The sequence below is a fragment of the Salmo trutta genome, chromosome 19, assembly GCF_901001165.1.
Source record: "Salmo trutta chromosome 19, fSalTru1.1, whole genome shotgun sequence".
In the NCBI taxonomy this organism is placed as follows: Eukaryota; Metazoa; Chordata; class Actinopteri; order Salmoniformes; family Salmonidae; genus Salmo; species Salmo trutta.
The window spans coordinates 11,856,687-11,869,120 of record NC_042975.1 but is presented as its reverse complement, the minus strand read 5'-3'; the positions used below and the strand labels follow the sequence as shown (position 1 = coordinate 11,869,120).

Genomic DNA, 12,434 nt, shown 5'->3' with positions numbered 1-12,434 from the left:
AAGGTCCAAGCATTTCTCCAGTGATTATTCTCATTACTCTCGTTGTCTCTCTCTCTCTTTCTTTCTCCCTTATCTTCTCTTTTCATTTTTTCTCCTGACTTTTGTCGCTCTCTCTACTCAGATTTTAGGAATAATTACTATTGTTGTTATTATGCTTCTTCTCACAATCTGTGTGTATGTGCTATTACTCTCTATGTGTGTGCTTACTACCGTTATTACCCTTAACCTATGTTGATAAATACCTCCCGTTAATCTTTCCTAGAATTTTAGAATAATTATTTGTATGAATCCTGATATATTATTTAGGTCTCACACGTATACAACTATAAGTTCAACTTATTTTTTGTTGTTCCTTGTGACTTTTCACTGATCAATATATCTATCTCACACGCAAATAATTATCTTCTTATTCTGTGTGTGCTTTTAAGATTCTGATCTCAATTACTTCTATGTGTATATCTTCTGCCAATCTATGTGTATCACAATCTATGTGTACATCACTCCTCTCTATGTGTGTGTTCACACTCTATGCTCACGATCTATGTGTATGTGCTTTTCACCTTCTATGTGTGTGTGTGCTTCTAAAACTCTGATCTCTTCTCACAATCTATGTGTCTCACAATTGATGTGTATGTCACTACTCCCTATGTGTGTGCTCACACTCTATGGTCACAATCTATGTGTATCTCTTAACCTATGTGTGCTTTTCCTTTCTTGAAACTTTATCTATAGAGGTGTCTTTCGATCGGACATTAGATCTCACACGTGTACAACTATAAGCTATTTTCCAGGGGTTGTAAGGCCCTAGTTAGCAACCTATTTTTCTGTTGTTCCTTGTGATTTTTGACTTGTTAATATCTCGTATCTCACTCCGCTATATTAGGCTTCCCTCCTTCAATGGATAATCAGACCTAGATATGCGCCTCCTAAAGATCTGAGCATCCCCTCCTAAGCGTATGTAGACAGGCGACCTATATCAATATAATCATGTCTCTGACGTCCTCTCTCATAATTCTATTATTATATTTCGCCTCCCAGTTTACGTTTTTGTGCCGATGTCTTTCAACCAATTGTACGTTTAAGGTCTCAACATTTAGCTAGTTTATATTAGTAGTGGCCACAGATACCTTGGAGTCATTCCGGACCCCCCCTCCTCCTATTTGAATGTATACCCGATTCCTATCTTCCATTTGCACAGAATACTTGGTTCCCTTTAAAACATTTTTCTCCACACAAAATTCTAAAGACAGGTCACCAGATATAAACTCCCTCCTATGTTTTAGCGTCTAACACCCAGAGTACATTAAAATCCTTTATCTTTTGGCTAAATCCTAATCGCTCCCGCCCTTTACTCTCACTTCACTCATTTCATCATTTAATGCAATCATACAGGTACTATCCCCCAAATCCGTGAATAAAGTGCTCTGACCTTGTTTTTTGCTGGTTGGATTTCGTCACCGTTTTCTGTCACGTACCAGTTTGCCACCGGCCTGAAATGGAACATCAATTTCCAGAGGTCAGGTCTTTAACTTACGGATCTCTGATCCGTCCGTTGATGGTTTTTCGGCGCTCCCATGGGACGACAGAAAACAGGTATTGAAATCAGGCTCGAAGGACCAAGCTGTTATGAGAATTTTCAATCCCAATGATAATAACTAATAAGCTTTGACTAATCACCAAGGTTTGTAAGACACTGGGTTAATAATAATTAGGCAAAGACTCAGCTTATGCAAAAGGTTCGTACAGTTTATTCACGAGAATGTTCTGAAGTCCATAATACAGAGACATTCATTTTAGAACTTGCTTCTTCCTTACGCATATACAAACAAACAAACAGTAGGTGGGATGTATCCCTCCCCAGAGTTCTCACCACTGTTTATCACTACCCAGTGCTGTCCGTTCCATTCCCCCGTGATTAGAGGAACCTTGAGAAGTACTCCCTGAGCTATCATAAGTTTCTTAGAGTTTCTAGCCAGGTCGAGCCAAACACAATCTCTATTGTTCTCGGTATTTTCTTAGGCACACACATACACTTCTCTTCCTCACAGGTCTGTACTAAACCTTATGGGACTTACGTTAAGTTCTTTAATTATTCATTATACATGCTACATAAACGAATAATCACTAATAGTTAGGTTTCAGGGTAGAATTATTTAATCATTACATTTAAACATACACTGCTCAAAAAAATAAAGGGAACACTAAAATAACATCCTAGATCTGAATGAATGAATTAATCTTATTAAATACTTTTTTCTTTACATAGTTGAATGTGCTGACAACAAAATCACACAACAATAATCAATGGAAATCCAATTTATCAACCCATGGAGGTCTGGATTTGGAGTAACACTCAAAATTAAAGTGGAAAACCACACTACAGGCTGATCCAACTTTGAAAATAAGTCAAAATGAGGCTCAGTAGTGTGTGTGGCCTCCACGTGCCTGTATGACCTCCCTACAATGCCTGGGCATGCTCCTGATGAGGTGGCGGATGTTCTCCTGAGGGATCTCCTCCCAGACCTGGACTAAAGCATCTGCCAACTCCTGGACAGTCTGTGGTGCCAAGTGGCGTTGGTGGATGGAGTGAGACATGATGTCCCAGATGTGCTCAATTGGATTCAGGTCTGGGGAACGGGCGGGCCAGTCCATAGCATCAATGCCTTCCTCTTGCAGGAACTGCTGACGCACTCCAGCCACATGAGGTCTAGCATTGTCTTGCATTAGGAGGAACCCAGGGCCAACCGCACCAGCATATGGTCTCACAAGGGGTCTGAGGATCTCCTCTCGGTACCTAATGGCAGTCAGGCTACCTCTGGCGAGCACATGGAGGGCTGTGCGGCCCCCCAAAGAAATGCCACCCCACACCATGACTGACCCACCGCCAAACCGGTCATGCTGGAGGATGTTGCAGGCAGCAGAACGTTCTCCACGGCGTCTCCAGACTCTGTCACGTCTGTCACGTGCTCAGTGTGAACCTGCTTTCATCTGTGAAGAGCACAGGGTGACAGTGGCGAATTTGCCAATCTTGGCGTTCTCTGGAAAATGCCAAACGTCCTGCACAGTGTTGGGCTGTAAGCACAACCCCCACCTGTGGACGTCAGGCCCTCATACCACCCTCATGGAGTCTGAGCAGACACATGCACATTTGTGGCCTGCTGGAGGTCATTTTGCAGGGCTCTGGCAGTGCTCCTCCTGCTCCTCCTTGCACAAAGGCGGAGGTAGCGGTCCTGCTGCTGGGTTGTTGTCCTCCTACGGCCTCCTCCACGTCTCCTGATGTACTGGCCTGTCTCCTGGTAGCGCCTCCATGCTCTGGACACTACGCTGACAGACACAGCAAACCTTCTTGCCACAGCTCGCATTGATGTGCCATCCTGGATGAGCTGCACTACCTGAGCCACTTGTGTGGGTTGTAGACTCCGTCTCATGCTACCACTAGAGTGAAAGCACCACCAGCATTCAAAAGTGACCAAAACATCAGCCAGGAAGCATAGGAACTGAGAAGTGGTCTGTGGTCACCACCTGCAGAACCACTCCTTTATTGGGGGTGTCTTGCTAATTGCCTATAATTTCCACCTGTTGTCTATTCCATTTGCACAACAGCATGTGAAATGTATTGTCAATCAGTGTTGCTTCCTAAGTGGACAGTTTGATTTCACAGAAGTGTGATTGACTTGGAGTTACATTGTGTTGTTTAAGTGTTCCCTTTATATTTTTGAGCAGTGTATAAATCCCTTATCACATCTTCAACAAGGTTGGAAAGTGACAGTGAAGATGAGGCCTCAGTATAATGTTCAAGAGGTGAACATTGAGGAGATCCCGGGAGAAGACATGGAAGCCTGAGAGGAAGACAACCAAAGCTTTAGTTTCTAGACTATGATTTTACAGATGTATGTATAAAACGTTTTTGCGAGATGTGATGGATAATTGGGGATCATTAAATATTCTCTTTCTTTTGTTCAGTGAAATCATCCCATAACTAAGTTTTTTTTCTATTGGAAGGATTTAATCATTTGCAATTATGTCTACTTATGATAAGGTAAAAGGTGTATGTTTCTGTCTCCATATGATATGGTAAATATATCCAATGCAAAAAACATCTACATTTAAATGGTAATAATATTAATTTGCATATTTTTTCGTTAATTCCCATATATTCCCGTTAATTCCCACGGAAAGTTCCCACCTCTGAATATTCCCCAAAATGTGTAACCCTAGACCTGACTGTAGCATTTTGGAATGAAACTCTTCCAAAGATGACTATGGATGGAATCAACTCAACTGCCATAGTGATAGGCAATTAGGCAGTGTTTATTTACTACTGCCTGTGTACACACTTCTTATTCTGAAAACAGGATGCATATACCTGTGAGTGGGGTCTAGCTAGTAATATTAGGTTCCTACAGTAGTAAAAAACAAACTCTGATCCCCACACATTGACTCTGTACCGGTACCCCCTGAATAAAGCCTCGTTACTGTTATTTTATTGTTGCTATTTAATTATTTGTTTATTTCTTTTAAACTTTTTTTTATTTCTTAACACTTATTTTTCTTAACTGCATTGTTGGTTTTAAGGGGTAAGCATTTCACAGTAAGGTCTACACCTGTTTTGTTCGGTGCATGTGACAAATAAAATTTGATTTGATTTGACCTTGTATAATACCGCACCGTGGGTTTTTCCCTCCGCAGGAGTACACCATCGACATATTTTTTGCCCAGACGTGGTATGACCGGAGGTTAAAGTTCAACAGTACCATGAAGGTCTTGCGTCTCAACAGCAACATGGTGGGCAAGATCTGGATCCCTGACACCTTCTTCCGCAACTCCAAGAAGGCCGACGCCCACTGGATCACCACACCCAATCGTATGCTCCGGATCTGGAACGACGGACGTATACTCTACACATTGCGGTGAGATGTTGTCCAATGAAGAAGCACCACTGGGGGACTGACACAAATGAGGGAACAGACGGTTTCCAGTTGACTGTATTTGACAGGCGGTAGTTGATTGAGCTTGACTGATTGCGCTTCAGACCACATTAATCATCCTAATTTGGTGCCTCTGGTTAAGAAAGAAGAGTAGCTTCAGCCTGGCTAGCTAGCTAACTCTCCCTCACACTGTCTAATGAGAATATGAACTTTGGTGTACTGGAGTCCTCAACCCAGCAGTGATTGATGTTCTCCCAGAATGCAACCACAGTTCATTAATTCATTAGGGAACTCCAACCTCACCAATGACTAATTATAATTTAAAAAAATGTTTTATTTTTTTTATTTAACCTTCATTTAACTAGGCAAGTCAGTTAAGAACAAATTCTTATTTACAATGATGGCCTCGGAACAGTGGGTTAATTGCCTTGTTCAGTGGCAGAACGACAGATTTTTACCTTGTCAGCTCAGGGATTCAATCTAGCAACCTTTCGGTTACTGACCCAACGCTCTAACCACTAGGCTACTTGCTGTCCAAATGCTGAATGAAATGACACATAACAATAGGAAGCGCATGGATGGATAATGCCATTATTGCACATTTTGTCTATAAGAAGGTTTAATGAGTTTCACTTTTAAGTCCACTGAACAATAGAAATCAGACAGGATAGTTACAGAACAGAATATGTTAGATGCTTTGTTGACAACCCCAACCAGCACAGCAGATGCAAACTGTGTTTTTCTGTTTGTAGGCTGACTATTGATGCCGAGTGCCAGCTTAAACTGAACAACTTCCCAATGGATGAGCACTCCTGTCCACTGGAGTTTTCAAGCTGTAAGTCTTGCCATGTGCTCTCTACTACCCCACCATCACTCTCACTCTTGTCTCTCTCGCTCACACACTCTCTCTCTCTCCATGGCCTCTACATGCCACTTTCTCTCTCTCTCCATGGCCTCCACATGCCTACTTCCAACAGCAGTGGTAGCCAAGAACAAGCACTATACCACGAATACATCAGCACAGTGCACAACATGCTGCTGTGTTTTTAGTGCTTTTCTATTGTGAGAGAGGGAAAAAGGAGAGAAAGCAATAAGAGAGGGGAGAAGCAGTACAATGAAAGAGGGAGTATAACATTAACCTCCAAACCTACAGTAACCAGACAGGGTTGGTGAAAGAGACCAGTACAGTAACCAGACAGGGTTGGTGAGAGAGACCAGTACAGTAAACAGGCAGGGTTTGTGAGAGAGACCAGTACAGTAAACAGACAGGGTTGGTGAGAGAGACCAGCACAGTAACCAGGCAGACAAGGTTGGTGAGAGAAACCAGTACAGTAACCAGGAAGACAGGGTTGGTGAGAGAGACCAGTACAGTAAACAGGCAGGGTTTGTGAGAGAGACCAGTACAGTAAACAGACAGGGTTGGTGAGAGAGACCAGCACAGTAACCAGGCAGACAAGGTTGGTGAGAGAAACCAGTACAGTAACCAGGAAGACAGGGTTGGTGAGAGAGACCAGTACAGTAAACAGACAGGGTTGGTGAAAGAGACCAGTACAGTAAACAGGCAGGGTTTGTGAGAGAGACCAGTACAGTAAACAGACAGGGTTGGTGAGAGAGACCAGTACAGTAAACAGACAGGGTTGGTGAAAGAGACCAGTACAGTAAACAGACAGGGTTGGTGAGAGACCAGTACAGTAACCAGACAGGGTTGGTGAGAGAGACCAGTACAGTAACCAGACAGGGTTGGTGAGAGAGACCAGTACAGTAACCAGGCAGACAAGGTTGGTGAGAGAAACCAGTACAGTAACCAGGAAGACAGGGTTGGTGAGAGAGACCAGTATAATAAACAGGCAGACAGGGTTGGTGAGAGAGACCAGTACAGTAACCAGACAGGATTGGTGAGAGAGACCAGTACAGTAAACAGTCAGACAGGGTTGGTGAGAGAGACCAGTACAGTAACAGGCAGGGTTGGTGAGAGAGACCAGTACAGTAAACAGACAGGGTTGGTGAGAGAGACCAGTACAGTAACAGGCAGGGTTGGTGAAAGAGACCAGTACAGTAAACAGGCAGGGTTGGTGAGAGAGACCAGTACAGTAAACAGGCAGGGTTTGTGAGAGAGACCAGTACAGTAAACAGACAGAGTTGGTGAGAGAGACCAGTACAGTAAACAGACAGGGTTGGTGAGGGAGACCAGTACAGTAAACAGACAGGGTTGGTGAGAGAGACCAGTACAGTAACCAGGCAGACAAGGTTGGTGAGAGAAACCAGTACAGTAACCAGGAAGACAGGGTTGGTGAGAGAGACCAGTACAGTAACCAGGCAGAGTTGGTGAGAGAGACCAGTACAGTAAACAGACAGGGTTGGTGAAAGAGACCAGTACAGTAAACAGACAGGGTTGGTGAGAGAGACCAGTACAGTAAACAGGCAGGGTTGGTGAGAGAGACCAGTACAGTAACCAGGCAGGGTTGGTGAGAGAGACCAGTACAGTAAACAGACAGGGTTGGTGAAAGAGACCAGTACAGTAAACAGGCAGGGTTGGTGAGAGAGACCAGTACAGTAAACAGGCAGGGTTTGTGAGAGAGACCAGTACAGTAAACAGACAGAGTTGGTGAGAGAGACCAGTACAGTAAACAGACAGGGTTGGTGAGGGAGACCAGTACAGTAAACAGACAGTGTTGGTGAGAGAGACCAGTACAGTAACCAGGCAGGGTTGGTGAGAGAGACCAGTACAGTAAACAGACAGGGTTGGTGAAAGAGACCAGTACAATAAACAGGCAGACAGGGTTGGTGAGAGAGACCAGTACAGTAAACAGACAGGGTTGGTGAGAGACCAGTACAGTAAACAGTCAGACAGGGTTGGTGAGAGAGACCAGTACAGTAAACAGTCAGGCAGGGTTGGTGAGAGACCAGTACAGTAAACAGTCAGACAGGGTTGGTGAGAGAGACCAGTACAGTAAACAGGCAGACAGGGTTGGTGAGAGAGACCAGTACAGTAAACAGGCAAGGTTGGTGAGAGAGACCAGTACAGTAACCAGGCAGGGTTGGTGAGAGAGACCAGTACAGTAAACAGACAGGGTTGGTGAAAGAGACCAGTACAGTAAACAGGCAGGGTTGGTGAGAGAGACCAGTACAGTAAACAGGCAGGGTTTGTGAGAGAGACCAGTACAGTAAACAGACAGAGTTGGTGAGAGAGACCAGTACAGTAAACAGACAGGGTTGGTGAGGGAGACCAGTACAGTAAACAGACAGGGTTGGTGAGAGAGACCAGTACAGTAACCAGGCAGGGTTGGTGAGAGAGACCAGTACAGTAAACAGACAGGGTTGGTGAAAGAGACCAGTTCAATAAACAGGCAGACAGGGTTGGTGAGAGAGACCAGTACAGTAAACAGACAGGGTTGGTGAGAGACCAGTACAGTAAACAGTCAGACAGGGTTGGTGAGAGAGACCAGTACAGTAAACAGTCAGGCAGGGTTGGTGAGAGACCAGTACAGTAAACAGTCAGACAGGGTTGGTGAGAGAGACCAGTACAGTAAACAGGCAGACAGGGTTGGTGAGAGAGACCAGTACAGTAAACAGGCAAGGTTGGTGAGAGAGACCAGTACAGTAACCAGACAGGATTGGTGAGAGAGACCAGTACAGTAAACAGGCAGACAGGGTTGGTGAAAGAGACCAGTACAGTAACCAGACAGGATTGGTGAGAGAGACCAGTACAGTAAACAGGCAGACAGGGTTGGTGAAAGAGACCAGTACAGTAAACAGGCAGACAGGGTTGGTGAGAGACCAGTACAGTAAACAGACAGGGTTGGTGAGAGAGACCAGTACAGTAACCAGACAGGATTGGTGAGAGAGACCAGTACAGTAACCAGACAGGATTGGTGAAAGAGACCAGTACAGTAAACAGGCAGACAGGGTTGGTGAGAGAGACCAGTACAGTAACCAGACAGGATTGGTGAAAGAGACCAGTACAGTAAACAGGCAGACAGGGTTGGTGAGAGAGACCAGTACAGTAAACAGGCAGACAGGGTTGGTGAGAGAGACCAGTACAGTAAACAGGCAGACAGGGTTGGTGAGAGAGACCAGTACAGTAACCAGACAGGATTGGTGAGAGACCAGTACAGTAACCAGACAGGTTTTGTGAGAGAGACCAGTACAGTAACCAGACAGGATTGGTGAGAGACCAGTACAGTAAACAGGCAGACAGGATTGGTGAGAGAGACCAGTACAGTAAACAGGCAGACAGGGTTGGTGAGAGAGCCCAGTACAGTAACCAGACAGGATTGGTGAGAGACCAGTACAGTAACCAGACAGGGTTGGTGAGAGAGACCAGTACAGTAACCAGACAGGATTGGTGAGAGACCAGTACAGTAACCAGACAGGGTTGGTGAGGGAGACCAGTACAGTAACCAGACAGGTTTGGTGAGAGAGACCAGTACAGTAACCAGACAGGTTTGGTGAGAGAGACCAGTACAGTAAACAGGCAGACAGGGTCTGTTGCAGGATATCTGTTGCAGGATATCTGTTGCAGGATATCTGTTATAGGATATCTGTTACAGGATATCTGTTATAGGATATCTGTTATAGGATATATGTTGCAGGGTATCTGTTATAGGATATCTGTTACAGGATATCTGTTATAGGATATCTGTTATAGGATATCTTTTACAGGATATCTGTGGCAGGATACTGTGGGCTATTCAACTAAAAAGCCCATTACAGCTTGCACTTGGGAAAGCTAATGTGCATTAAACCACCCGATTTAGCATGATGTAGGCCTATACTCTCACCAACCCTGTTCTTCTCTGGACATAAATCAACAGAGACTTGACTGAAGGTCAGTCGTTATCAGACTTTATTAGTGTCCAGTCAGTATTTAGGATTGCTCCTTACAATGTTCCTGAATGTTGGTTATGTCCACATTAAAGTCACCCTAAACCTAATTACCATTGGAGTGGAACAGATGTACATCACCTGTTTAACACGTTTTAATATTGGATGGATTCAGTCATAGACCACCACAGGTAGTAATTTCCCGAGCTAACTGTCTCTCCACCCTCCCTCTGTCCAGATGGCTACCCCAGAGAGGAGATAGTGTACAAGTGGAAGAGGAGCTCTGTGGAGGTGGGAGACATCCGCTCCTGGAGGCTCTACCAGTTCTCCTTCGTTGGCCTGAGGAATACCAGCGAGATCGTCAGGACTGTGTCAGGTAAGTCTTTCTCTTTCTTTCTCTCTCTTTTTCTTTTTCTTTCTCTCACTCTTTCTCTGTTTCTCTGTCTGTCTCTCTCTCTCTCTCTCTCTCTGAGCTTCCCTATTCTGAATGTGGTTTACTTAAGGAGGCCCCTCCCCCTTTTCCATAACCCCCCCCTTCTGCTTTCTGGCACTTGCAGCATGCACACACCCTGGTGAATTAAAAGACTATGTGCCTAATACATTACATAACAGAGGAAAATGTATGCATTATGCATGCACACATTTTTGGTTGGATTCCAAAGCAGGAAGTGAATTTGTCTCCTGAGGAAACTGGCTCTGGAGTGGAGCTAGTACCAGAGGCTGGTTGGAGTCTGTTTGGAGTTGAATGTTTATAATGTGTGGTGGTGTGTCAGGAGCCTTGTATGGAAATGCATGAATTCGTTGGGAAGTCACTGTGATATTCTCTGGCCTACAGCCTGACAGGGAGCTTTATCTTTGGCCTGCACACAATCTATGGTCATTAAAACATCTGGGTTTGCAAGGGAAATGGCTGAAGTCTCCTCTAGGGGAAAATAATGTATGTGAAACTAAAGGCCAACCTATAAATCACAATGTTTAATCAGTCAAGAAGATATACCGCCATTTAAGCAGTTATTTTCCCTAACTGGCAGTTACAGAAGAAGTGCTAACCAGAGGAAACATTATCAGTTCCCATTGTCATAAATGTGGCAAGAGTTCTTTTGGCTTCTGTGCAAATTAAGAAAGATCTTAAAAAGATACTACATTTATTTAGGTTATTCGCTTAAATGGATATTGATCGCACAGAATGGATCTTTGTTGGCTACATTCCATCAGTTTAATCACCCTGGCCTAAAGAAACAGAAATTATTCTATCAGATATGCTTTAGTAGAGCAATTATGTCTGGTATTTTCTTCAGATTACGTCTCACTATATTTTGAAGGCGATGTTGTTGTCCTGAAAGGTACATCTGTTTAGTAATCCATTTAACGGAGAAGGGAACATAATGTACCATGCATGTATTATTACAAATCCTTTTGATTATTGATTTGATGACTAGGTATGATGACTAGGTTACAGATGGCAGACATGATGGTTACAGATAGCATTACACATATGATGGTTAGGTTACAGATGGCAGACATGATGGTTACAGATAGCATTACACATATGATGGTTAGGTTACAGATGGCAGACATGATGGTTACAGATAGCATTACACATATGATGGTTAGGTTACAGATGGCAGACATGATGGTTACAGATAGCATTACACATATGATGGCTAGGTTACAGATGGCAGACATGATGGTTACAGATAGCATTACAGGTATGATGACTAGGTTACAGATGGCAGACATGATGGTTACAGATAGCATTACACATATGATGGCTAGGTTACAGATGGCAGACATGATGGTTACAGATAGCATTACACATATGATGGTTAGGTTACAGATGGCAGACATGATGGTTACAGATAGCATTACAGGTATGATGACTAGGTTACAGATGGCAGACATGATGGTTACAAATAGCATTACAGGTATGATGACTAGGTTACAGATGGCAGACATGATGGTTACAGATAGCATTACACATATGATGGCTAGGTTACAGATGGCAGACATGATGGTTACAGATAGCATTACAGGTATGATGACTAGGTTACAGATGGCAGACATGATGGTTACAAATAGCATTACAGGTATGATGACTAGGTTACAGATGGCAGACATGATGGTTACAGATAGCATTACAGGTATGATGACTAGGTTACAGATGGCAGACATGATGGTTACAGATAGCATTACACGTATGATGAATAGGTTACAGATGGCAGACATGATGGTTACAGATAGCATTACACATATGATGGCTAGGTTACAGATGGCAGACATAATGGTTACAGATAGCATTACACGTATGATGACTAGGTTACAGATGGCAGACAGGATGGTTACAGTTAGCATTACACATATGATGGTTAGGTTACAGATGGCAGACATGATGGTTACAGATAGCATTACACATATGATGGTTAGGTTACAGATGGCAGACATGATGGTTACAGATAGCATTACACATATGATGGTTAGGTTACAGATGTCAGACATGATGGTTACAGATAGCATTACACATATGATGGCTAGGTTACAGATGGCAGACATGATGGTTACAGATAGCATTACAGGTATGATGACTAGGTTACAGATGGCAGACATGATGGTTACAGATAGCATTACAGGTATGATGACTAGGTTACAGATGGCAGACATGATGGTTACAGATAGCATTACACA

At 43.6% G+C, this 12,434-nt stretch overlaps 1 protein-coding gene across 5 annotated transcripts in view; it reads left to right on the top strand.

Annotated features, from left to right (window-relative positions):
* Positions 1–12,434, top strand: part of LOC115153992 (gamma-aminobutyric acid receptor subunit gamma-2) — a 90,517-nt gene that overhangs the window by 41,942 nt on the left and 36,141 nt on the right. For all 5 annotated transcript variants that reach the window (XM_029699736.1, XM_029699735.1, XM_029699734.1 and 2 more), the window contains exons 4-6: positions 4,690–4,910; positions 5,681–5,763; positions 9,991–10,128. In XM_029699736.1, the coding sequence (XP_029555596.1) occupies positions 4,690–4,910; positions 5,681–5,763; positions 9,991–10,128 (442 nt within the window). The remainder of the gene's footprint in view (positions 1–4,689; positions 4,911–5,680; positions 5,764–9,990; positions 10,129–12,434) is intronic.